The 26149-nt window shown below is 51.3% G+C and overlaps 9 protein-coding genes across 9 annotated transcripts; 4 read left to right on the top strand and 5 right to left on the bottom strand.

Moving 5' to 3' along the window:
- Positions 1-18: 18 nt before the first annotated feature.
- ASPVEDRAFT_35216 (EF-hand superfamily Ca2+-modulated protein) lies at positions 19-1114 on the bottom strand. Its single transcript, XM_040810947.1, has 3 exons — positions 924-1114; positions 654-859; positions 19-591 (listed from the first exon to the last, which is right to left on the bottom strand). The coding sequence occupies exons 1-3, from the start codon at positions 924-926 to the stop codon at positions 228-230; spliced, it is 573 nt and encodes a 190-aa protein (XP_040661663.1). The 5' UTR covers positions 927-1114; the 3' UTR covers positions 19-227.
- Positions 1115-1227: 113 nt separating this feature from the next.
- Positions 1228-3576, top strand: ASPVEDRAFT_35214 (bifunctional C97 family peptidase/thioredoxin family protein). Its single transcript, XM_040810946.1, has 4 exons — positions 1228-1361; positions 1408-1422; positions 1466-1687; positions 1735-3576. The coding sequence occupies exons 1-4, from the start codon at positions 1326-1328 to the stop codon at positions 3199-3201; spliced, it is 1740 nt and encodes a 579-aa protein (XP_040661662.1). The 5' UTR covers positions 1228-1325; the 3' UTR covers positions 3202-3576.
- Positions 3577-4956: 1380 nt separating this feature from the next.
- On the bottom strand, positions 4957-5598 carry ASPVEDRAFT_77673 (uncharacterized protein; the record flags this gene model as incomplete). Its single annotated transcript, XM_040816430.1, has 1 exon — positions 4957-5598. The coding sequence occupies one exon, from the start codon at positions 5596-5598 to the stop codon at positions 4957-4959; it is 642 nt and encodes a 213-aa protein (XP_040661661.1).
- Positions 5599-14750: 9152 nt separating this feature from the next.
- ASPVEDRAFT_77671 (uncharacterized protein) lies at positions 14751-15721 on the bottom strand (the record flags this gene model as incomplete). Its single annotated transcript, XM_040816429.1, has 2 exons — positions 14751-15222; positions 15291-15721. 2 exons carry the CDS (start codon positions 15719-15721, stop codon positions 14751-14753), a joined length of 903 nt encoding a protein of 300 aa, XP_040661660.1.
- Positions 15722-16679: 958 nt separating this feature from the next.
- Positions 16680-18471, top strand: ASPVEDRAFT_208268 (uncharacterized protein). Its single transcript, XM_040809446.1, has 2 exons — positions 16680-17698; positions 17769-18471. The coding sequence occupies exons 1-2, from the start codon at positions 17110-17112 to the stop codon at positions 18275-18277; spliced, it is 1098 nt and encodes a 365-aa protein (XP_040661659.1). The 5' UTR covers positions 16680-17109; the 3' UTR covers positions 18278-18471.
- A 194-nt stretch (positions 18472-18665) lies between these two features.
- Positions 18666-19575, top strand: ASPVEDRAFT_77669 (uncharacterized protein; the record flags this gene model as incomplete). The annotated part of the gene is made up of 4 exons (XM_040816428.1): positions 18666-19003; positions 19059-19217; positions 19277-19347; positions 19400-19575. 4 exons carry the CDS (start codon positions 18666-18668, stop codon positions 19573-19575), a joined length of 744 nt encoding a protein of 247 aa, XP_040661658.1.
- Positions 19576-20744: 1169 nt separating this feature from the next.
- On the top strand, positions 20745-22050 carry ASPVEDRAFT_77668 (uncharacterized protein; the record flags this gene model as incomplete). The annotated part of the gene is made up of 3 exons (XM_040816427.1): positions 20745-21280; positions 21334-21583; positions 21652-22050. The coding sequence occupies 3 exons, from the start codon at positions 20745-20747 to the stop codon at positions 22048-22050; spliced, it is 1185 nt and encodes a 394-aa protein (XP_040661657.1).
- Positions 22011-24465, bottom strand: ASPVEDRAFT_180982 (uncharacterized protein). The gene is made up of 5 exons (XM_040808870.1): positions 23963-24465; positions 23874-23903; positions 22688-22923; positions 22376-22637; positions 22011-22325 (listed from the first exon to the last, which is right to left on the bottom strand). The coding sequence occupies exons 1-5, from the start codon at positions 24176-24178 to the stop codon at positions 22323-22325; spliced, it is 747 nt and encodes a 248-aa protein (XP_040661656.1). The 5' UTR covers positions 24179-24465; the 3' UTR covers positions 22011-22322.
- A 111-nt stretch (positions 24466-24576) lies between these two features.
- Positions 24577-26078, bottom strand: ASPVEDRAFT_35197 (ESCRT-III subunit protein VPS24). The gene is made up of 2 exons (XM_040810945.1): positions 25715-26078; positions 24577-25661 (listed from the first exon to the last, which is right to left on the bottom strand). Exons 1-2 carry the CDS (start codon positions 25760-25762, stop codon positions 25023-25025), a joined length of 687 nt encoding a protein of 228 aa, XP_040661655.1. The 5' UTR covers positions 25763-26078; the 3' UTR covers positions 24577-25022.
- Positions 26079-26149: the final 71 nt, after the last annotated feature.

The following is a 26149-nucleotide window of genomic DNA, read 5'->3' as shown; positions in this document are numbered from 1 at the left end:
ATACCCAAACAGAGCATAATAGGCGTTAGCGGCTTGCCAGATTTTCTCTTATTGTATTTATATCACGGAGATCTTGGTTGTATCAGTACCCACTCCGAATACATTAAACTAGTGTCATTGATAAACCTCCAGCAAATATACTGGTAAATTTTATGTATGCATCAAAGGCCACATCCAACACCTTAAACACCATGCACGCAATAATCCATGACCGTAAGAAACCAAACCTAGAAAACGCCCGCCCGTAGCATGATATCATGAAATTGCTCCAACGACACCCCAGCATCCACACCAGCACCCCCATTAGCTTCCAGAATCATATCCCTAAGCAACGCATCGCCTGAATCCTCTTTCAGTTCGCGTGCGATCCTTCTCAAATGGCTCAATGTTATCGGTCCGTCTGTCCCACGGGTAAACAGCTGAAACGCAGTGTCGACCTCCGCTGACATCGCCTCGTCAGACCGCGATCGCAGTTTCGCCGCCGCGACAGAGAGAAACGGCGCATAAGGAACGTAACCAGTGACTGTGGGGTCTACCGCCGAGAGAATCGATTGGAGTTCCTGCGAAGATTCGGGGGAGAGACCTAAAGCTCTATTGAGCCATCGGAGTTAGTGTCTATAACTGCAGGCGCATCTCGGAGAGGACCAACATACACAAGAGCCTTCCGCACATCCTCCCTTGCAATCACCCCTTCCTTTTCATTGGGGAATTCCTCGTTCGGCTCGGAGAAGATGTGGAATACCTCTTTGATCTCGTTTTCTTCTTCGCCGCTGATGTCGTTCTCCTTCGCGAGTTTGGATTGTCGTGCTTTCTTGGGGGCTGACGAGGATGCGCTGGGCGCGGAGCGCTTCTTTGGTGGCTTTGGTGGCATAGCGTTAGTTAAGTACCTAGTGAAGCAGCGGGAGTGAAGTAGATGTGCTCACCATGTGGCCGTTGAGTTAGGAAGCTTAGATGCGGTGGTTTGCGGTTGACGTCAAAGAAAGCCGTGAAAGACCCAGAGGCGGGGCTCGGCCATTGGTAGGCGCGGTGAAAGACGGATGACACTCTGACTTTCGTCAGACACTCATATTGCAGAGCAAGAAGACTGCAGTGGATAGCTGGATATCTGATAAGCTGTTGGATCGTCGCATCTCATCGAAGAGGACGGAAGCGCACGCCCGTGATGCTGACGTAAGGCGTCGTACCTGGCATCTGCCTTGTTGCTTTTCTTCACCTGCATTTGTAGGAGGTTGATCATTTTACGGAGTACTTTACTTTGGTATTTGCAAATTCTCTTATTGATTTCTTGCTTGGAAGTTAGTTCGCCAGCGAAACCACGGCTCATCATGGATGTAGAGCTGTATGTCTATGACTTGTCCCAGGTAAGTTACTCTACATGAAGATGATTTACATTGCTAACTCGCACAGGGAATGGCACGAATGGTATGTACAATGCTCACGAGGATGGCATCTCTGACTTGAGTAGTATTCGATGGCCTTGACTGGGACGCAAATTGATGCTGTGTATCATACCTCCCTAGTCTTCAATAACGTTGAGTACTACTTCGGCCAGGGTATTCAGACTGCTCTCCCTGGTAGCACGCATCATGGACAACCCATGGAGAAAGTCCATATGGGCAAGAGCGAGCTCCCGTTCGAAGTGATAGAGGAGTATCTGCAATCGCTGAGCTCTGTCTATTCTCCAGAGGTATGGGGTTCTGTCCCAGTTAGACGTTATATCCTAATAAAGTACAGTCTTACGACCTCTTCCTGCATAACTGCAACAACTTCACCCAAGATTTGTCCATGTTCCTTGTCGGGAAGAGTATCCCGGAGCATATTCGGAATCTTCCTGAGACGTTTCTCCGCACGCCGCTAGGTCAGATGCTGAAGCCCCAGTTGGAGGGTGCCCTCCGTGGGGTAACGCAGGCCCCAGGGCCAGGTCTGCCAGGACCTTCTGCACGGCCTGCTGCTGTCCAGGCCCAGAACAAGGCCCGGGTGGTAAGCAACTTGAGCGAGCTTCAGACACAACTTTCTTCCGCTTCGAAGACTTGTGCGGTCATATTCTTCACCTCGGCGACTTGCCCCCCGTGCAAGATGATGTACCCGTTGTACGATGAGCTCGCTGAGGAGGCTGGCGCTCGGGCTGTCCTCATCAAGGTGGACACCAGTATTGCCCAGGACGTTGGCATGCGGTACAGCATCCGCGCAACACCTACCTTCATGACCTTCCTACGAGGCGAACAACTCGATCAATGGAGCGGAGCGGATGCAGGCAAGCTACGTGGTAACGTCGGGCTCCTTCTCGAGATGGCACACCCTACGCACCGACACCGCGAGCTTCGCCTGCCCAGCTTCCAGCGCACCATCACCAACTACGTCATGTACAAGAAGACTCCTCCACTTGAGAAGCTCGTCCAGAAGCTCAAACCACACGACCAAGACGCCACCCTCCTCTCCATCATCGACTTCATCAAGCGTCGCACCGAGTCCGCAGCAGACACTCCATTACCAGCCGACCTACCTCACTTCGCACCCTACCTCACGCAAACCTTCCAGTCTCTCCCGGTAGAGAACCGCTTCGCCCTCGTCGACCTCGTCCGGCTCCTCTTCATCGACCCCCGCGTGGCAGGCTACTTCGCCGAAGACCCAGCGCACACTCTCCTCCAAGCCCTCTTCTCCCTGGACGACCCCTCTGAATTCAGCACCCCCTACAACCTCCGCATCGTCACCCTCCAACTCGCCTGCAACCTCTTCTCAACCCCCCTCTACACTCACCACCTCTCCTCCCCAACCAACCCGCTCCGCCCAACCCTCCTCTCCCTCCTAACATCCACCCTCCTCGACACGCACAGCAACCTCCGCGTCGTCGCCGCCTCTCTAGCCTACAACCTCGCCGCAATAAACCATAACGCCCGATTCACTGCTGCCACCAACCAAGACGCCAGCGCCGAGCCCCTAACAGAAGAAGAACAAGTCGCGCTAACAGCCTCGGTCGCCGAAGCGCTCACACAGGAAACAAGCAGCGCCGAGGCCCTGCACGGGCTCCTCTTCGCCCTAGGGCTTCTGATCTACGAGGCGCCTGTTGACGGCGCAGTGCTAGATCTTTGTCACGCGCTAGGTCTGAAAGATGTCGTGGACGAGAAAAAGAGCGTTGAGGGTGTCAAAGGTGACTCTTTGTTCAAGGAGGTTGGGGGCGAGCTATTGGGGAGGGGCCTGTAAGATAGTCTCAATAATCAATCGCTGCGTTTCAGATGACGAGGAAGGGAAGTCTAACTTCTGGCCCTAGCCTAGAGGTTTAGGTTTGGATGTTGTTTGATTTGCTTTACTTTGCTTTGCTTTGTTTTGCCTAGATTTGATTAGACTCGGGATCGGAGATGAATGGAGCGAGGGCGAGTGAGACGCAGGCCTTTCCTTACTTCAAGACACTTAACTCAAAGTTTTTTCTACCTACGGCTCGTTCTTTGAGTTGGAACTTAGCAGGCTTGACTTTGAGAAAGGGGTACTGGGGTACTTTTGTACTTAATCAAACAAATCAAAGAAAGAATCAGCAAACCGTTGGAATGATCGTAAGCCAACGACCTGACATGACCTGGCTTACACTCCGGCTCCATTTGATTTGATTATTCAACCCATTGGCAGGGAGAAACCTTAAGCACAAGCACGGATAGAAAGGACTAAATCTTAATTTCAGAAAGAAAGAAAGTAAGAAAGCAATATGCGACGGCGCTGTGATTGAAAGGGCCCCCCCGGGCTCCTCCTTCTTTGTTGCGACATGTCGTGATGAATGAACCCCGAGCAGATCATCTTTTTGCTTTTGCCGGCTCTAGATCTGAAAGCCGTGTCAGTTGTCACCGAGTTAGTCAAGGGCTTCGTTGTCAAATCACTTCAGGTATCTTTGCGTACGGACGGTGTTCATCTCCGCGCACTAGCTCTAAGTTAGTAGTTACTAGTCTTGCTGTCGTTGTTTGATGTCGGACCGAGGGGTCGGATTGGAGTCCGCCCCAGTACCCCAGGACAAGGCGGTGCGAGACGGGGCCAGTTTCAGTTTCAGCTTGGGGCCTAATACTACAAAGTACTCCGTATGGATACGGCTTTCGTATAATAATACTGTAGGAGTCTAAGAATAGAATGTATGGTGTGTATGATAATATCATAACTCGTATTCAGAGTCGAATGCTACCTAATAGAAGAGTAGATGCTACCTAGATATAAAGACAAATCAGGATAAGGGATATCCGGTATGGTATGGGTATGACGCTGGGCTATGCTAATGAGTAGGAAAATCGGAAAGGAAATGCAACCAAGTAACTAACGTGAGCTGCTGTGGCACGCTCGGGTATGAAGATAACAGAAGAAGAGTACACGACTGGGTATCGAACAGGACATGAATAATAAGATAAGTAAGTGAAATAAGGCAGATGATCGCTAAAGCAGGAAAGTAGGATTATGAAGGAAACGATTTCCCGAAACGGAGATATCAAGAAAGAGCCCAGTGAGTCATACTCCGGAGTTGACAGCACAGACAAGAGAAGAAGAAAAGAAGATGTGATAAGATGGAGAAGAGTGGGAGACGATGAGATCTGGCGGTGAAGACAAGGTGGGTGATAGGCTGCTGCATGCATGAGCAGCAGTCATGGGGGGAATTTCTTCAGGCGCCGACTGCGACTGCAATTAGGTAAGCTGCGGGTCGGGTCGGGCACCGAATCACAGGCCGGCGCGAGACTGCCTCTTTGGGGAATTCCCGCCCGCTCAGCGCGTTTGACCTCCGCACGTGTGCTCAGCCTCGTTGTATGCCCGCTGACATGCTGAGATGAAGCTGGGGCGAGGCGTGCCGTGGTGGTCAGCGAGGTGATATGCTGTGTTGCTGTGGTGGTGGTGGTGATGATGTTGGTTGGTGGTGAGGTCAGCACCGCTCGGAAAGCCCTAAGAACGACCCGCGTGGAGAAACCGAGTGCTGAAGACGCGGAGAGCTGTCTAGGTGCGGTAGACAATGCCCTTGGAAGACGAGGTGGTGCGGCGCTTCTTCTCAGCGACCACGGGCTTGCGCTTCTTCGTGCGCTTGTTGCTTTGCTTCTCGGTGGCTACAAGCTGGGCGACACGCAGTGCCTGCTGGGCTTTGGCGTGGGCCTGGACCTGCGCGAGGAAGCGTGCTCGCTGGGCCTCCTCCTCGGCTGCCATGCGCAGCATCTGGACCTGCTGCTCGGTGGTCATGCTGCTGGCTCCCATACGCAAGTCGATGCCGGCGGATTCCTCGTCAATAACTGGCTCCGGGGTGATGAGTCCACCAGGGAACAGGTCCTCGTCAGAAAGGTAGGCGCTGGCTGAGGAGCCCTCCGTATCGCAGCTGATGAGCGAGGGGCGGTTGGGCCACGAGGGGAAAGCACAGGCGTTGTTGGTGGAGTTGGAGGAGAACGAGCACTTCTGGGGGGTGATGTCGAGGAGGTCGTCGTTCAGTGACGGTGGTGGCGGCGGCGGTATGCTACTCGCCAGCGGAGAGCATGTGCTGCTGCCGAAGCTCATGTCGAAGTAGACATGGTGGTTGCTGGAGCTGGCCTCGCTGAGGGACGAGCGTATGCTGGACTGGTCCCTGCTCCAGGGCTGGAATGGGTACACCATCTTGCAGGTGTTGTGGATAGTGAGGAGAGAATGGTGGTGGTGTTGTCGGTTTGGAGAGTGGAGAGTGGAGTTCAGGCGAGTTGAGAGGGAGACAGGAGGCTATATACGCCGTAGGTGAAAGGGTGTGTTATGAGGCGTGTTGTGAAGGATGTGGTGAAGAAAAGGGACCCAGACAAACAGCGGAGCGTGAAAGGGCTATATATGAATGTGAAAGGGCCGGCCAGATCGATCGGGGGTTCTGGACTCCCTTGCATGGCCCAGCAGATAAGGCGCCGCGGGGAGGGTATTTTTTTATTTTATTTTATTTTATTTTTTATATTCCCGATTTGGCCATTTTCGAGACCCGAAAATGGATAAATAAATCGGGTGGGGCCCCGAGTTCCAAAAGGCCCAATTCCCGGCAATGAGGCGTTCACTGGCGACGATGACAACCTGTGAGTCAAGCGCGGCGATCAGGCGGAAGGCGTTCCGGCCAACTGCTGCAGATTGATGTTTGAATATTCTGAATAATTCGAGGTTTGAAATGATCTGTCCAGACTCTTGAGAGTGACAGATGCGCAACCAAAGTACGTCCAAGTCTTGAGGTGGGATCTATCGATTTGTGTCTTTGATCGTTCAACCGTTCGTCCTTTCATCCTTTGTGTCCGACTGTTTTCTTTCAGCCGGTCCGCGGACCGGGGAAGGTCGGATGGAATTTGGGGTCGCGGCCGTGGGGACGAAGGGACCAGCGAAGGAATACGGAAAAGGAAAAAATAAAATAAAATAAAATAAAATAAAATAAAATAAAATAAAATAAAATAAAATAAATAAAATCAACCGCCAACCATTTTCCATTTAGCCGCTGACGATTTTCGTCCTTGTTCCGGAATAATTCATTCCCCAGATGAACCGTCTCATTTTCCAGCTTACTGTCCATTCTGACAGCCAGACTTCGGACGGACTACGGAGTTCTTCAGTTTGCTTCGTGTAGCGGTCTGGGTTTCGTACCCAACCGTCTCTGCTTGGTGTTGGTGTTGGTCATGCATTCTCACCGCTCCAGCTCAAGCAGACCCTGTTCCCGGCGGATGTGCGACGCCGCTGCATGTATTATGTACTCACCCCTCCAACTCATAAGGGTTCGCGTCCATCCTGCCCAGTCCTTGCTGCATCGTCTGGCGGTCAGAAACAAACAGTCAAACGCCGACAAACATCCTTGGTGTTGGAGAATTGTGGTCGCAGATTGAGACTCGACAGGTTTGACTCTTCACATTGTCTCCCTGATGCGAATCACAGACGTACTTTGTATCAAAAAAGCAATATCGGATGATCTCGTGGGACTTCCGGGTGAGATATTCGTCCTCGTCACATCACGGGTGTCTCCGCTACGCGGTATGCGCGGGGAATCTCCGGCGATTATTCTCGCTGCTTGTTACCTCAGTCAGAGCAAAAGCTGTCGGGCGGTACGGAGTAATTAATTAACTGTTTCTATTCGCGATTTGTGTCAACTGTATCACTTGTATCAATTGTAGGGCCGTTTGTTTGAGCCTGGAAATCAACTCCCGACCCCCACAGCTCATCTCCCCGTTGGAAATCGAACCTGAGCCACGGGTCGCCCCCTTGTCAGGCTGTTGGTCTGACGGAGGACGGAGGAACCTGCCGCAGGCCCGCCGCATCTCCAGTTCGGTGAGCTCGTGGATGCTCTAGAAGACAAAGAACGAGTCGTCGGCTTCTAGCTTGCCATCCGCCGTCGCACCATCGCCGACCGGCAAAACTAGGCACAATTCTCTTCCCAACACAGCAAGGCGACTCCACCATCCGCCATAAATTCGCCCTTTTCAAGTGCCGCTAGCTCAACGGCTTTAAGTCGGAAATCTCCCCGTTCTCCAACCGTCATTTTCCGTCGGGGGCGCGGCGGATTCCCCCTTTGAAATTGGCCGTCATTTCCTGAACAGGAACGTTTGGTTCATTTGCGGGAAAACTCCGGAATCGACCCAAATTTCGGTCCTGCTGGTCTTCGCTTCTGATCCTCGCTCCTGATCCTCCTCGCTCCTCGGCGGAACGCTGCGCGAGGGACCTCCGCGTCCGCGTCCCGGCTGGATGGCTCTTTTAATAACCGAGGTCTCCCAATCCCCAGGTTTGGCTCGCCTCACACAGTCACGGCTGCCGAGTCCGAAGCAAATAGACGTAACCTCGGAAAATTACAAGAATGTGAGGCAGATGGTGAGGCAGTTGTGAGGCAATTGTGCACTGTCGGCGGCCACGCCAGAGGAGGGTAATTGAATGTGATGCGATGATGCGACACCGACTGTACTTTGGCTACCCCTGCTTCCGCAGCTGCATGTACGGCTATCTGGGTGTGATGCAGCATGCCCGATCCGGACTCCCAGGAGACTGGGACATCCACCGGAGAAACTGAACTAACTGAAGTTGAGTGTTTGCTAGAAATATTGGTTGTCCTGTTTGCCAACCACAGAGTGGGATTATTTTCACGAGCCTCTCGCGGCAAACGTAAAGCTGGTCCGCGAGGGTCCTTGAGGAGGAATGGTGGGACAGCTGCACCGGGCCGGGCCTCAGCAACGAGTGACGAGTCTCGTCACCACAACAGTGGTCGAACACCGGTTGTTCGGTTGAAGGTTGTTACCAGTCACAACCAGTAAGCCATGGACCGCGCCATTCGCGGGACGACTCTCAGCCAGAGCTCGCTCATTGCTTTTCCTGAATTAATCCCACTGCCGCCATCCTGATCCTTCATCTGACAACCGATAATCGAACCGTTGCCTCGGATTCCCCACCCTTCGCGGAACCGACCTTGAGCATCCGTAAATGATGAATCGTGCCCAAGGGGCAGCAACGAAGCATCAGCTCCAGGAACTAATCAAGGCTAAACAGTAGTCGCAATGATCAGTCTCCATCAACACCCAGCCATCCAGCTCCGTCTGGGACTTCGTCATCCAGCAAGCAGCCAATCAACTTCCCCCCATGCTCGGGAAGGCCCGCGGAGCGGCGGGACAAAAGAACTAAAAGGACCGTCGCCCAACCAGTCCCCAGTGATGGGCTCCAAGATGGGGCTGGCCCCTTTTTTGGCCCCGGTGACTTGGTAACTGTGTCTGCAAAGGCGATCTATCATTTACTTGGGCCTTGACTCCTTGACACTGACTCCTTGACACTTGCTTGCTGACTCTGCGTCTGTGATTGACTGTGATTGCGACTGTGAGTGTTGATCAACGGCCTGAAGACAACTGACCTGTTCCAAACGGGAAAATGATAGTGGGGCCGGGGGCGCGGAAAGGCAGTTCCCATCCGTACCAAAGATCAGGGGCTGCAGAGCTCAGTTCTCAGTTCTCACTGCTTCCTGCTTACTGTTATGCACATGTACATTACTCATGCACAAGCAAGCCTGGAAACTGGATGTCCAGTAAATACACATAAACCTCCGTACCCTTACTCAGGACAGCTCAACCTTCATCCAACACCCCATTGCGGATGATGCAGTTGCAAAGCACCGTGCACATTCCAGCTTAGACCCCTACTCATTCCAAATGACGACGACCGGCGTCTATAGTCCATGCAAGTCGAGCTCAGACCGAGCACGATCGATCGGATGCATTCCTCCCTCCCGGTTCTGGATACATACCAGCTGCAAGCCTGGATACCCTTACCGGGAATTGGGGTGGACACGGACCACCGCCGCTTCTTCAGGATCAGATCACAATGCATTATCATTGTCAATAGTGAATCCGGGGAGACCGGGTGGAGACGGAGTCGTCAGTTCCAGTATCCCAGCTTCTGCAATGCATTTGGTATGGAATATGGATACATTGATTAATATTATTAGATTTACCTGTCCTTGCGTTTGGATCGCAGTTGATGCATCATTACGTTCTATCGAACTGCGCCATTGCTGTGGCTGAAGGGCCAGTGCAGTATTTTTGTCTGTCACGAGGTCGAGCCTCTCAGTTATGACCTCTGTTTATGACCTGTGAATACTAACAATAGAGGCGAGGAGCTTTGACTGAGGCTCGAGCTCATCCAAACAGGAAATTGCCACCTCCCATACCAAACAACCCTGGAAACCTGAATCATGGCAGGGAGCTCCCAAACGCGGGGAGCCAATAACCGCCCGAGGGAGCAGCTCCCGAACCTTGAATGCAGTCAAGGTTCGAGTCAGAGTTTCAAAAATCAAGAACATGCAGAAGGCCTGGATTCTTCATGCGAGGCGCTCGCCGCTTTGCTGTGGCTGAAGCTTTGATCCCGGTGCCCCGGCTCCCAGTCCCAGTCCCCGCCCTTCGCTATGATCTCCATCCCATCCCCATCCCATCCCCATCTCATCCCCATCGCGTCTCCCTTCCGCGGCACCCCCGCCAGGAGCTCGACGCAGGGGATGGATAGCTCCCGCAAATCATTCACGGGGAACCAAACATGTCTGTCGCCGCCGCCACGGGGACAGGCTCTGTTCGGAGCTCTAACTTTGAGCTATGGCAGAATAGCCCAGACCATGAGGTTCGCCTCAAGGTTTGGATATCCCTCCGTTCCGGAAGTACGGGAGTACTTTGTCTACAATGCAAGCTGGTGGATCGCTCGTGGAGAGCGATAGCTCACGGGCGAGTTGAGTTATCCGCACCCGCGGCGCACGGTACATAGATCAGTCGTACTCGTACAACTCGAGCAACGCAACGCAACGCAACTCTGGTATGTGGCGCCGCGATCGCAAGGCAGCTGGGGCAACACCCATTTCCTCGTCAGGTGTAACGACAATGACCTTGTTCTGCGACGGTGACGCCGGCCCAGCTTCTTCAAACCACGCCACTGACGATGGAAGGACGGGGAAGTCGAGAAAATTACGGAGTACACCCTCTGTAGGTGCAATGTTCCAACCCTGTAGTCCTGTGCCCGGCAGCGCACAGATCAAGTCCCAGGTTAGGTATGTGACTCCTCACCGCGGAATCGCCTCCCCGCGACGCATCCTCCGCACTGGTTTCCTGGGTGAGGAAATTCCAGATTAGGCATTGCTAGTTACTACTTTGGGTTCCAGCTTTCCACCGTTCGCTGTCTAGTGTCGAAGCGTCGGATCGGCTCCGAGGTTGCCGTTCTTCTAGTGACGGTTATTATTATTATTATTATTGTTTAAGCGCAACTGAACCGGGCGGGCGAGAGAGGTTGAAAACTTGAATCGGACAGAAGCCGAGAGGTGAAGCGGTTAAGCGGGTATTGAATTCCATCGGGAGGTTTTCCAGCCTTCGTTCTGTTTCTTCCTCTTTCCTCTTCCATGGTTCGAACTTCGGGCAAGCCTGGGGTCCGGGGAGAAGAGCGACGGCCGGGGCACTCAACTCCAGTCCCCTTTCGGAAATGCACTCCGCTCCGCATTTAGTTGCACTCAGTGTCGCCTCAAACAAATCCACCAAGACTCCTACTTGACTAAAGACACTGTTACGTACTGTTCTAATTATTGCCATAGACGCCCTATCGAAAAGCCACCGCAAGTCGGAGGAAATCTCTTACTGGGGCGAGACGCGTTGTTCGCCACCACACCGGCTATATTGAGCGGCAGTGTAGAGTGCTGGGCTTTCGGCTTTTGGCTTTTGCGGTCTTGGACTGTCTTGGACTCTGAGTCGAGACGATCGATTACCGATGACCGGCGACTTCGCCAAGAAGAGGATCCGGATATTTCCCGGCCCTTTCTCGGTGTACTTTATTCTCGAGTTGGGAGTTTAGTAATCCGGCTATACGGTGATCATGATCATAATCGTGATTGCCACGACGGTTGGTCGGCGGCGCTGACACTCGGTCGGTTGAGGTCGGGTCGGAGTGTTTCGGGTATAATTGTGCTATAATCACGTATTATGATTATGAATATGATTATGCTGAGCTGATCTGTTAAGGCCGAAGCTCGTGTCGAGGCTCAACATGCCGATGCTTGCGAGAGCTTTATTTACATGTGAATGACATGAATATGAATATGATTGACAGCCATCCAGACGTCATCGTGGAATTTAAAGAAAATAATCCGGGAGTCCTCAATGCAGATATTTGACTGTTCAGATAAATACACAGTAATATTATTAATTTATTGATGCGGAATTGCTGATATATAGCGGGTATATATATATATTCGTATGTATTTGGTGTTTGACATTAACCGACTGGTCAAAACAGAACGAGAGCCTCTTCATCATTGTTCATAACAAGCATGAGCTAGACACTGCTACTCGAGAATGACACAATAATTACGATTTTCTGCTGTCTCGGTTCTCGCCGAATGTCGCTCTCCTAAACTCTAACCTGAAGGTCGAGACCGTGTTTATGATTTCCTAATCGGGATATTTAGTGTCCAGCCTTTTGGTGGTCTTGGAGTGTGGGTCGCGATGAAGAAACACATGCTATGACTCTCTGCAGGGTGGACTTCCTTGATATCTTGGAGGGTGTTAAAATGAAGGCAGCGCCACCCACGTTGAACTGGCAATCTGTTACTATACTATTATTCAATATTAATCATAATCATGGCGTGTCGGTGCCGGTCTGTTCTCGAGGTAACCGCGCTTATTGAATATCGTCAGTTTCCCCTCCATCCCCTCCAATGGCAGCCCCCCCCCACCTCCCACGTTTGGTGATAAGATTTATCAGCGGTTGACGGTGTAGTTTTTGGTCTAGCGCCAGTCAGCCTGGCAGCCCAACATGTAACATTATTTTGAATAACCGCTAGTAAACAGGGAACACATGAGTTGCCCCGCTGCGGTTATCGCGACATGGGTGTCGTTCGAGAAGCCTTCCGTAGATCGGTGGGTTGCAGTGCTCGACTGCTAGTTTCTGGATTCAGATTTATTGATTCTTATTATTGATGAGTCGATGCTATTCTTGCGACGCGACACGGCGGACTCCGAGTCCGAGGCGACAGGCAGCGGCAACACAGACCTCGTATCTCACAATGTCTCAGTCGGATGAATTATTATCGGGGTCAGAGCTGAATATCTGAGCGACGCGTCAGTCGGACTCGGTGTTTCTCACGCAATTGGCCTTGCGAAGATGGTGCGTTGACTATCACTGGGTAATCGTCATCTCCAATCATGCCGGCCATCACGGGCAGCAAGTGATGAGTCTGAAGACAGCACAGACACATGGGCTCTGGCTCGTGATTATCTTATTTATTGTGGTGATAAGGCTGGCGCCCTCATCCTTGTCGCATCGCGCTCTCGGACTGCCTCTCGCTCGTCAAATCAGCCAACGATCCGGAGGTGCTGCGATGGTGATGCTGATTAGTGGGCTGGTTGCCAGATGACGGAGAGGTCCTTGTCCATTATTCCTGCAAAATTTGAGGGTCTAGACTCGCCAAGTTCCGCCACTGGGCTTGATGGAATAATAATAACAGCTCCCGGTGGCCCAGTGTTTTGTCCAATGTGTTTGCCGGCCACGCAAGCCCTGAGTCAACTTTAGTCAAGAAGACAGCCAGGCGAGAGCGACAAGAAAACCCGAAACAGGGCACGAGCTGCGTATCAGGGAGCCAGGAACTGGCGGTGAAATCAACCCTGGTTGCTCTGTTTCCTCACATGCATTAACCTGCATGTCCCCTCAACTGCTGCTGCTTGTCCCACCATCCAACCACAACCACACAAGACAAAGTACCTTACCTTGAACCCTGGGTAGATACCCTAGGTACCCGTGCAGCAGAAGCACCAAAGCTGTTTGCGCATATCAAACACATATCAAACTCTACCAGGATTTGATCCGGCCGTTCTTTGTTCTCCGGCAGGTAGAGACAAACATCCCCGCCCGTCACGGCTGTGTCCGTTTCACTGTGCATGCATCGCATTTGCATCCCGCCAGTTTGACGTGGTGCTGTGCTCGCTCCAGACCCTTCACCGTATTGTTTGCAGATGTCCTCCGTCCATCCCCGGGTTGTTTTGTCCTTGCGGTGAGTTGACCGTCTTTTGATACGTTAGACGCGGACGGCGCCGCTTCCGTCTCATTTCCGACCCTGATCTCGATGTTGATCTGGTTGGGGTTGCTGACGATGAACTGGGCGATTACTGGCGGTGTTTCTTTTTGCGGGAAGGACGGAGAATAATCCGCCTCTAAGAGAGAGGCAGGCGTTCGAGGTACTTAGGGCTGTCTGGAGATGACGGTGAAATTGCCTTCAAGAGCGGGAACGGTGATTGCACTGGAGGAAAGTGCCCAACTGTTTTCAATCTTGGGTGTCGCAGCTTCCTCAAGGTCAACAGTGGTGTTTGCCTTTGAGCAAGGGTGAGTCGCGCCTTTCTGCTGTGATACAACCCGTAGGGAAAGAGCGATGAACACTCTGAAACGAGGGAGGTGCCCGCCAGTTGCTCCTTCCGATTGCTCAAGATTAACCATGAGGACTGCACTTTCCTTGTGGCGATACCACTCGCAAGGAAGGTGCGATAAACACCTGGTATCCATGGTGATGGCGCACTTCCCAGTTGTTGTCAAAACTAACGCCTTCCTATGGTTAGGTTGATACTCTCCTCGGCTGATACTACCAGGAGTATAGGAATAAAAGACAGTACGCGGACACTTGCGAGTATGATGGCTGAACCCTTTCCAAATGCTGAAGGAGGGTTGCACCTTCCTGCACGCACAGTTTAGTTGCACCTTCCTCATTCTGGAAACGCTTATGAGGCAGGTGCGATGGTTGACGCCGGATATCCATAGTGATGAGTGCACCTTCTACTGGTTCCTATTCAGACGTTAGTGGTCGTGCCTTCCCTTTCGGAGCTGAATCGCACCTTCTCACTGTGCTAGTGCCCACAAGGTAAGTGCGATGGATCGCCTTGGTATCCATGCTGATGAGCGCTCTTCCCTTCGGTGTGGACAGCAGTCGCGCCTTCCCGTTGTAAAATCCTGGACAATCGCTCCTTCCCTGTGATACTAAAGGAGAAGGAAGGCAAGTGCGATGGGCTATGTACCTGAGTCGCAGTTATCCTTCCTATTCGAAACAGTTTTGGTACCTTTCAAGCTGTCCATCCAGACATCGTACCTATTATCGTATGGAAATAAGAACACCTGGTTGCTTTACAAATGGTGGCTCATCGAACGCACCTTAGAATACCACTGCCCGGGTGAGGATGATAATATTGAACTGTCCCGTGTTTGATCTGGATGCACTATATAGACAGCACTGAGGTAAATACAACATGTTCCAACAATCCTACAATACACATCTAAAGTAGATATAAAAAAAGACTCGACACTGTAGCCATGATAATAGTCCACCCAACCCTAACCCCCACCGCACCTTCATCCACAGGCCCCGACTTCACAGGACTAGACGAGGCATCATTCGACCCATTCGTACTATTCATCCCAGATCCAACCTTGACACCAACAGCAACACCCTCAATCCCTGTCTTGAATGACGAATTCCGAGCCATACACCCCTCAACAACCCTCCAGGCTCCCTCCATCTGGTCCCCAAACACAGAATGCTGAACAAGCACAGCGTTCATGTCGTTCACCTCCCGCGCTTTCCCGTCTTTACTCATCTCGATATCACTCCCTGATGTATCCCCAAACTGCCACTCGCTGTATGGGTACTCATGCCTGTTATACCAATATGCCACAGCACAGCCCCACGAGCAGCTGAATTTGCTTGGGATGACTGACGATTGCGAGATGTAGCAGTTCTCACCATTCCTGTATTCATAATTAGCCAATCTTCAAAAATATATGGAGGGCAGAGTGAAGAAGGGAGGAGGACATACTCATCAACCGCACAAGCCGACATAAGCGTATACTCCAATACCCGTCCAACCGTAACCACAGGGACGTTTCGAAATTCCATCCCCCCCCAAACGCCAACGCCCTTGAGCGCTGCATCGCCGTCTTCGGGGCTTGAGCATGTGCTCTCCACGTTCTGGATATACTGCGCCAACGAATCATGACATGTCTTCATGCATGTCTTTGTGAAATTGGACTTTTGCATGGACGGGAGGTAAGGACGCATTTCGTTGGCGTTGACTAGGGTAAGGAGGTAGGGGTCACATGCTATTTCAGCGCTGTAGGCGGTTTTGCATTCTTCTGAGGTGGTGTTTGCGAGGGAGGTGGTGGTGTAGGACCAGTAGGGGGTTTTGGTGTTTAGGGTGAAGGCGCTTGTGAGGGGGAGGAGAGGGAGGAGAGTAAGGTTGAGGCGCATTTTGGATTAGTGATTATTCAAGATATTAAAAGGTAAGATGCAGTAATGGAAGATTAACGAGAGTAAAAGGCCCGCAGGCGCTGTATAAAGAGTTAACGATAGACTTGGGTAGATAACCGGCACTCATACTCGCGTCCTGAACATGCTGCAGATGCTGTCTTGGAAGTGAAATTCACGACTCATGAGAACAAATGGGCCCACGGTTTATTTAAAAGGATGGTTCTAATATCACGCTTGTTTAGCGGTGGCACTGGATCGCTTAGTTCGAGTCTGGACCCTGGTGAGGCTATAGACTAGTTTGGGTCCACTAGGGTGGAAATTTTGGATTGCAGGTGTGAATGGAAAAGGAAGAGAAGAAAGGAACCAGAAAGAACGGAAGAACTGCGATTCTCCTTGGTTATAAATAATAAGTTTGACATAGAACTGTATAATATTCGTATAGGGTTGCTGAAAAGATGATCTCATCGTCTCGGGTGCCTCCGAATGCCCATCACGCTAATTTGAGATCAAGTTAGTTCAGTTCAGGAACATCTCGAGATGAACCAATTGTAGCTATTGCCCCTGTTTAAGGGTGGACCATTTGAACCGATTAATGCCGGTAATCATAAGATCAGTTTCCTGACAAGGTTCGTCGGTCCACTGAGTTGTGACTGCGAGAGGATTCTTCACGGAACTGTCCCTATGGAACTGACTCATATTTGGTAACGATGTTTGGGATATTACGACCCAGCCTTCGATAAGTGTAGTCGCACTGACATTGACAGGCACCGCCCAATGTTCGTCGTCGCCTGCCGGTCCTAGGAGTGTCTCCCTGCGTGGTATGACCCGTGCAGCTCAAGCCAGCAATTTTACCCTTAAACCATCTATATCTCCCTGACTCGAGTAAAGTCTTGACTCGCTAAGATCGCGAACCTCAGATATGCCGATACCCAGGAGAATATTGCCGACGACAACACCGGCTCTACCAGAGCTAAACTGATTCTCTAGACAGTGAGATCGCATTCGGGTCTCAGTACGGCGTCTGATTTGTCAAAAATGTCAAAGAGAAAAGAAAGGAATCAAAAGGACTAGGCAAAAACGAGGATGTGGCGATGTGAAGGGACGACCCCGGGAGAATAATCCGCAACTAGGCTCGAGAAAGGCACAGCTGGAGCCTGGAGTTAGTGACAGACCGGAAACGTCAATCTGATAAGACGCAACTTCAACTGAAGCTCCGACAATCGACAATGCCCAGGCGTACCATGCGCTAGGACACTTCGCGTGGGGCGAATGGTTTCATCTTTATTTCCTCCAGACACCAATTATCCTCGAGAGTGTAGATCCATGGCTCAGCCAGGAACTTCAAATTCCAGCGCAGCTTGCTTTAATGAATATGAATATATTATTATATGCGAGGGCTTGAGAGATGTCAGTTGAAATACGAGTGGCTGCCAAGAGGTGGGGGGTCGAGCGGTGTCTTGTTCTCTCGCCTCGGATCTGTCACTCCTGTCACATTCTCCTCTTCTGCCATCACTCACAACACCATGAATGCCGATTTTGTCTTCATCAATGTGCAAAAACCGAGAGACGCCCTCAAGCTGGCGAAAGACTCGCGCATCCGGGCCCATGTGACGCGCAGGCAGTGGAAACAGACAGAACAGCGATCTCAGGAGGCGGTCGAGAAAGTTCTGAAAAAAGCAAAGAGACAGGCTCAGGACAAAGACCTTCTCAAGCCTGAAAGCAAGAAAAAGACCGAGAAGTCTGACAAAGTCGACAAAGTTGACAAGCCCGATAAGCTTAAACTCGAGCGTGGTCAGCAGGGCCGAGTCGCGGGCGCTCTGATCAAGTACGATCCTCCGCATTCCAGTCCCGCCCAGTCGGTGCCTGTATCCTTCTGGGCCTTGCCTATTGATCGGCCCTTTGGTGGCCTGCGAGGGGACCCCTTTCGGTCTTACCCAGTCGCATGGAGGCCCTTTCTACCACAACTGGTAGATCACTGTATGTACTTCCCGTCTCAACTCGATAACTTCGTTGTAACAGCTTTTAGACCTTATGAGCATGGCCGTAGATATCCCTGAACTGGACCAACCTGGAAACAGAGGCCTCCTTCGTACCGACTGGTTCCCTCTTGTCATGAGCGACCCATCGCTCTTCCAGGTGATTGTCTTGCTCGCGGCATCCAACTTTGCATCCGTGCAGGACTCAACAGATATGAAGCTACACCTGCTCGGTCTGCGATGCGACGCAGTACAGGCTGTGAACGACACCCTAGAGCTGCAGCCGTCTGCCGTCAGTGATGCCTTGATCGGTGCGATCGCAAAAATGGCCAGCTACGAGGCCATGTACGGAAATGTTGAAAACTATGCGGTCCACATGAAAGGGTTACAGCGGGCTGTCGAGCTTCGTGGGGGCCTTTACTCATTGGGACTTGGTGGACTCCTGCGTCGCATTGTGATCTGGATCGACCGCAATGGGGCGTTCCTAAATGGGTCGACGCTGTACTTCCCTGGTGAAAGCTTCGCACCAGGACAGCCGCTGCCGGACCCGAACCCAGGCCATTTTCTAGGAGCGCAATAGTAGTCCACCGCCTGAGTTGACGGTGGCTGGCGGGACAGAGAAAGAAGATGATATCACCGGCTATGAACCATTGATCTGGCTCCGATGGGTCCCCGTCCCAAAAAGGTTATCACATCGACACCGATCGGCCACGCTATCCCCAATTCGGTTATCACATTTTGTCCCAGCTCCTTGACGATCTGGATATCCTCAAGCTCGGTAACTCTATGATGCGACGGGCTACGCAAACCGAGCGCATTCCCCTTAACTCCGTGAATGTGGGTTATGGCTGCCGGGGTTAAATACCCTTCCAATTGCACAGCTACTCCTCCCTCAATCCTCGACAATCAACCTTCAACCAACCCCAAGACTTAATCCCCCCCAAAGTCAAATCCCCCCAAAAACCGCTATGTCTCTCGCTGGAAAGGTCGCTCTCGTCACCGGTGGTGTTAAGAACCTCGGTGCCCAGGTCGCCCGCGAGCTCGCCGGTCAGGGTGCCAGCCTCGCCCTCCATTACCACTCCGCCGGCAGCCAGTCCGACGCCAAAAAGGTCGAGGCCGAGCTGAACCAGTCTGTCAAGGTCGCGACCTACCAAGCCGACCTGACCTCCGCTGGTGCATGCACCAAGCTTTTCGAGGACACTCTCCGTGACTTCGGCAAGATTGACATCGTTGTCAACACCGTCGGCAAGGTGCTCAAGAAGCCTATCACGGAGATTAACGAGGAGGAATATGACTCCATGTTTGCGTATGCTTCTATTCTATTTTCAACAGCTGTTCTGTATTTTACTGACCATGAAAAGCATCAACTCGAAGACCGCATTCTTTGTCCTGAAGGAGGCCGCCAAGCACGTCGCTGACGACGGCAAGATCATCACCATCGTCACGGCCCTGCTTGGTGCCTTCACCGGATACTACACCTCATATGCTGGCAGCAAAGCGCCCGTTGAGCACTTCACTCGGTGAGTTCCATAAACCCCATCTCGATCAATTGGTGGCGTATGATACTAATACTACGCAGCGGTGTCTGCAAAGAACTCCAGGGTCGTCGCGTCAGCGTTAACAACATTGCTCCCGGTCCCATGGATACTCGTACGAAACCCTTCTATAAAATAAGGAAAAATATATGTGCTAACGACCCCAGCCTTCTTCTACCCCCAGGAGTCCCCCGAGGCCGTGGAATTCCACAAGGCCAATGGAATGGGCGGCCGCCTGACTCTCGTCGAGGACATTGCCCCCATTGTCCGCTTCCTGTGCACGGATGGCACCTGGATCACCGGCCAGACCATCTTCGCCAACGGTGGATACACTACCCGCTAAACGTGACGCTATATGTTATAACGACCTTCCAATATATGGATATGATGATCCTCAATAAAATTATTCGTTCAAATCTTCTGCGATAGCCAATGTCCAAGTAGGGCTCCTCGTGCGAGGATGTAGAAAAGGTCCGAGTTGGATGTTGGGGAAGTAGCCCAGGAAGAGGAAGAGGCCTGTGATCCAGCCGACAGAGCCGATAGAGTAGGACTTTAGTTGGTTGAGGTCTTGGTAGGATTGGATTGTGCCGTGGATTGTATAAAGCTTATTCTGTTAGTTTTGAGGCTTAATGACATGCGTTTGGTGAGACGAACTGAATGAGGAGGGCAGGAAGCCGAGCTCCGTGTCTGGCGGAGGGCTGTTCTAAATTTCAAAGACTCCATCTAAAAGATGGTTTCTTCTGGGCTATGAGCGTAGGTGGCCATTTTGTGATATCCAGGGAGGTTGTAGTTGGTGAGTTGTGTTGTGGGGGGTTGTTGACATCTGATAATGATAGCACTACATAACTACTAGTAATTTAGCCCCCAGAGACAAACCATAAACATAAAGCTAGTCAGACTCTAATGCAAGCCGCTGATCCACTGAATAAGATGTATGCAAGGAAATAAGCTTCTTTGTCATGGCACTGAACCAGGGTCCGGATCATGGTCCGGAACATCGGGTGGTGGGGAAGAAACATGGTTCACATTATACACCACAATGCATTATCTTTGACACTTAGCATGTCACTGAGTTTCTGGGAGTTCCTCAGAGGCTATGGACTGTGAGTCAATCATTCACTAGCTATAAATATGCAGGTACTGTAACTAAGACTGAACTTTATAACTATCGCTGTACAACATCTGATATCGGCATCGAATAGTGTACAGATGATATCAGGGACATCTCTTGACTTCTACCCAGGTGTATTTGACAAAAATTGCTGCTAAAATAGTAGTGTTTTTGTGTTTCAGCTCATGATATCAGTTCCCGTGAACATGGCAGAAGTGAAGCACATATGACAGCATAAGGAAGAGGGCACCGGGACTGCAGTGCCGGAATCCGGTGCGTTGATTATGGTTTCTTCACATCCAAACTCTCTTTTTTCCAACTTCATGTACTCTCAGTCCCTTCCTTCTCTACTATCTCTCTCATCGACCCCTCATCCATCAAACCCACCCAGTCGCGTCGAAATGGACCCAGCCTTCCGCAAGATACACAGAGATATCAACCGTCTCCACGAAGAAGAAGAAAAGATCAAGTCCCTCTCTGCCGCCAGAGAGCTCGGCATCAAGGTTCGCCGTATTGATCGGACCTTCTCAACCTCGTCATCACCTGTGAACTTCAAGCCAGCCTTCTTCATCCCGCCAAAAGGAGACAAGCTGAGCACATACCATCGATGTGCGAAGTGTGCATCTTGTGCGGCACCTTCTTCTCCATCTTCTTCTTTGTCTACCTTACCCAACCGCCTGTCCTCGTCTCGTTCGTTTTCTGCCTGGTCGTTCTCGAGACGTTTCTCATTCTCCTCTACCCGCTCATCTCCCGCCTGTGAAATAGAAGCAGAACCAGAACCAAAGGAAGAAGAACCCGAAGGTGAAGAACAAGAACAATTAGACTGTGAGCACAGTGAAAGGTACCCTTACATGATCCGGAGCCTGGCCGAGATGCAGGGGATTGAACCACCCGCTCTCCCCAAGGCAGCTCGCCAGCCCATCCTAACAGCCAACGGGTAAGAGATAACCTTCCGATCCAAGATCATCTCGATACTAACACTGTCTCAAGCCCAGTAATGAAAGGCAAACTCCCACAAGACGAGGCCGTCGAACTCCACGAAGACGATGAGTGGAAAGTCACTCAAGTCCTCGAAGACACCACCTATAACAACCCACACGCCATCGTCGAAATCGTCGTCAGAGGGCAAGGATATACAGATGGGTCCTTTCTAACCGCCAATGAAGTAAAGGCCATCGTGCGCGTAATGAAGCTTCGCATGGATATGAGACAGTACCGCCACCATGGCTGCTGCCCTCCGGTATGTTCTTCGCTATGTCTAAACTTCCATGCTGTTTTTCGCTTCTCAAGACATCGCTGATGAGATAGGTCCTTGCACTGTCTTATGTTGCAACTAGGTCCGGAAACGATACCGAGTATCGCTCGGGAAGAATCCTGCAGGCATACCACGACGGACGGCAGCTGGTGATTCAGTATTCGGAACGGTTTGATCTTTCCAATGCCCAGCGGGCAGCTGTGTCACTCGAGAAATTCCTCCGTTATTATTTCTGTGAGCCGGTGAAGACCGGGGCCCTTGCCGAGAAGAAGGATGAAGACTTGTGGAAAGTGTTGCAGAGCTGGAGCGCCATAAAGAGACGTTATCACATGGACTCGAAGAAAAATAACGAAAATGACAAGAACGAGAACGGCGAGAATGACGGGGCAGATGGCGAGACCAAAGACCACTTCCTCCGCCACTGGTTTAATAAATTATTGATCTTTGCGTAGCTTTTGCTACGATTAACCCAAGTTTCTACTGAGATTTGGACGGTTGCTCATGTAATATTCATTTGCTTGTAACATACACGCGGTCTTGATTGACCCCAGAGATAATCGAAGTAACGACGAGGAATATCAATGCAATAACAAGTTCATCGAAGAGAGTATAGAAAAACATATGGAAGGAAGATAATCATATTAGGGAGTAAAGGGTTCCGAAGGTTGCTCTGGAGCGCGCGCGAATAAACGAAGCAGTTATGGATCCAAGCCGGAGTGTGTATTTACTAAAGACAAATTAATCGTCAATCCCACAATAATCAACAACGGTACTCACCGAAATCTCAGCCATTCCGAGATCCTCTCCGGCAGCGGGTTGCTGGGGGGCGGCGCCTGCTGCGGCATTGGCTTCCGGCGCAGCGCCATTCTCGTTTCCGGTATTGAAGTAATCAACCATCTCAGCATCTAATTCTTCGGCGGTCTTGGTCTTAGGACGACCGGCGGCGCGACCACCGCCCCGGCGAGCACGACGACCGCGTCCTGCTTTGGCATTTTGGGTCTTCGCAGTGGTTGCGGGCTTCGGCTGAGCTTTGGTTTGGCTAAAAGATATTAGTGATTGTTCGTCAATTGCAATTCGTGTGAGACTCACGCTACACGATCGCCAAGGGGCTTGGGAGCAGGCACGGCAGGGGCGTGCAATGCATCGACGATGACTTCGATCTTCATCGGTCGTCCATCCACGAGAAGTCCGTTCAAGTCCTTGGCCGCCTTTCCAGCTGTGTCGGGTTTGCTGAAGACGATTGATGCGATACCACGGCTAGTGCCGTTTTGGTTGTAGGTGAGCATAACTCGCTTGACGGGACCTGCAGACTTGGTGAAGTATTCCTGTTGGAACGAGGACAGAAAATTAGTACGTTGGCTCGAAAGTATTATGAAACGCGTCAGCAGTGCGGCCATGGTCGCAGTGAAAAAAAAAAAAGAACAAGGCCGAAATTCGACATCAGCGAGCATCAGCGAGCGCACAGCGGTGGTTAGTTAAGTAACTAGCAGACCAGCGTAACCGAAATTATCGACACCGTAAACCAAGTCGATGGCGAAACGGCCATCAATGTTGCCCCAGCGCACAATGATGCGATCACCCTCAGTATGTCCCCTCACAAATTGAAGCAGCCCATCCCATGTATCACACCCAAAAAAATTTCCAACAAAGAGAGGACAATACAGATAACCGAGCCAGAGAGCACTTCACTGGTCGCTTATGCGGCAAGAGAGATCCCGTATGCCAAACACACCCATACAAGGGCAAATTTCGAGCGACATAAAATATCGCAGTCTCAAGATGAGACGAAGGGAAGCGCACAATACCCACCAGATCAATTTCGGGATCGATGGATTGGGTTGTGCCTTCCATGCAAGTCCACTGACTTTCTGGTTCACTGCTGATATGCTGATGCACTCGCTGACGCCCAAGACCCGAGAAATGAATTACGCAGGTAGGAAAAGCAGGCTAAATTTTTGGTGGTGTATATTTCAACTCTCACCAAAGCGCGGTCTGCGGCGTTATCAGGCAAAGGTTTCGCAGACCCCGATGCAAGATACACGTTTGCAAGACAATAGCAAGCCTCAACTTCCGACGTTCGCAGATACCAGAGTAAAGGCAATACAGTGCGATCGATCAGGAAGGAGTCACTGCCTGCGCATAATGAAGCAACCACCACGGTATGAGCGACGCAGTGGGGTCGGAGGGCGAATGGGAGCCGCTTCGACCCGAAGGCTTCGAGGAAAAGACACGGCGATAGAAACCCAAGGCGGCGAAGGCCTCTCGATCAACATACCTTGACATTGGCCTCGTTCACATCGGCAGGCTATAAAAAGCGCGTTAGTGAATGTTGCAATGATGAATGATGTTGCGATATTTGCTTACCAGGCCGCTGACCATGATCTTGCTCTCGCCAGAAGCCGGATGTCCATTCTGGATGGCCTTTCCAGCAGGCTTAGCATTCTTTGTGGTCTTCTTGACTCCTCCAACAGGCACGGCGGCATTTGCAGCCTTTGACCGGGTGGCGCGGCGGCGGTTGCGCACGCCCTGGCGACGGTTGACGAGAATCTCGTCCAACGACTTGTCGAGCTTGGCAGACATTGTTGGTAGATAGAGGATTGAAGAGAAATGCGAGACTCGTGGTTGAATAATGAGTGTTTCGCTGACGTTGGGCGCGAAAACCTGCGGTGGCGCCTGTCGTGTTTGTCTTCGACAGGGGGCGCGTAACAGCTAGGTGGTTGGGCACTACGCGATGATCGTGACGCGCAGAAGTTCAATCGTAGTAACGAAGAAAATTGATAAGAAGCGAGTTCGTAGGTTCTGTGAACTAATGGAGATCGATGGGGAAAGAACCTGAGAGGGAGGGAGATGGGAGATGATAAGGACAGACTCGGCAGGTTTGGCTGTCCTGAAAGAGGAAGGCGGAGTAAAGTGACATAACCTGTGACTGTAGCCTGACACAGCCGCTAGTACTAATCGGGTGACTACTTGGGTGCCTACAAACACCCAAACAATAACCAGTGCTGGGGATTCAAGTGCTTTTTCGCAGTGAAGTAGTTCGAATGTTACAATACGTAAATATCTACAGGTGAAAATCGGCGGGAGCGGTGATGGATGGAATGAATATTAAGTCGTAGTGGCAAAGCACCCACCATCGACTAATGGCCTGAATATGAGACAGCTCGTACGATGTGTATAGTATGTAAGGAGTGTTAAAGAACAGCAAATAGGGCGCGCAGTCTATTTCAGAATTCTGCATCCAAGGCCAGCTGTTTGGCAGAGTTCTGAAATCAGAATATCGCAAAATGACAGCGCCGCCAACTTCAAGAAACCATGGACGCTCTACCGTGCCAAACTCCGTTGAAACAATTAAAAGACAAGCCGACAACATCCATAATACTTGTATATCCATGCAACATCATGTCAAGGTCGCTGATAACCGAACTCAGCTCTTTAGGGCTTCGAGACGTCCCCGCATTTGCGCGAGAGCGGCTTCCGGGTCCTCGAACTCTTCTTCGGCCGGCTCGGGTTCCTCCAGCGGTTTCTCCGGTTTGACTTCCTCCACCTGGGACAGCTTTCCCTGTAAAATTTCCTGCAAAATCTTATCGACCTCCTCGTCGGCTTCTGTCTCCTCATCCTCGAGTAGTTCGTTATTCGGGATAGCGTCGTCCACCATTTCCTCGATAATCCCGGCGCGGACCAACTCAGTGGCCAGCTGGTGCATCGTTGCTGACAGCTGCGGAAGACGGATCAATGTATTAACGTCCTTCATGATACCCGTCGACTTTTGTAGACTGCCCTGGATCTTTCGCATGGAGAAGGCTTCGTTGACCTGCATCTGGACACTTTGTAACTGAGCCCGGCTAGTTGATAATCGGTTCGCCTGCCTTCTAACTCGAACAAGCTCACGCGCCAGTGTTTTGGCTTCGATGTTGGCCTGTTTCGCACGGGACGGATTCTTCTGGGCCCGCTTCGAGGCACTGACGATGGTCTGTCGCGTTTTGGTATCGAGAGTTTTGAGCTGCATGATATCGCGATCCAGCTGGCGGGTGTTTGAACGGATAAGTTGGTTACACTTTCGCATCTGCGAATGGACAAGTTAGTATGGACATGATGTAGTGGTTGGGCTGAATATACCTGCGTCTGAGGGTCTGGCCCAAAGAAAACAGCCTTGAGAGACTCCATATTGATCCTTTTTGTTACTGAGTCGCAAGGCAATGAAGATTGAACGACCGAGAGTCTGGATACGCAGTGCTTCTCAACCGAACTTGAATAACAAAGGGAAGCCCGATTCGAATGCCCGCAACCGGAGCGGGGTATGGGGTGAAGAGTAGGGCTTGATACCTGTGAAACGCAGGGAATCGAGAATTAAAGCAGTGGTAGTGAGATGTGAATATCATGAACTCATGCTTGTTCAGATTGGTTCTTCACACTCCAAGTCATTCTGCGACGTTGCTGGCATTGCCATGAGCCAGCCGTTGGAAGTTGGCGGCGCCAAGAGTACCTATGGCCTGGGCGCGTAGTTGCCTGAGGCCTTCACTCAGTGAGGCGTGACGTCGCGGGTGAGGGGAG

This window comes from Aspergillus versicolor (assembly GCF_001890125.1).
Source record: "Aspergillus versicolor CBS 583.65 unplaced genomic scaffold ASPVEscaffold_1, whole genome shotgun sequence".
Taxonomy (NCBI): Eukaryota; Fungi; Ascomycota; class Eurotiomycetes; order Eurotiales; family Aspergillaceae; genus Aspergillus; species Aspergillus versicolor.
This window is presented reverse-complemented; position numbering and strand designations above follow the sequence as displayed.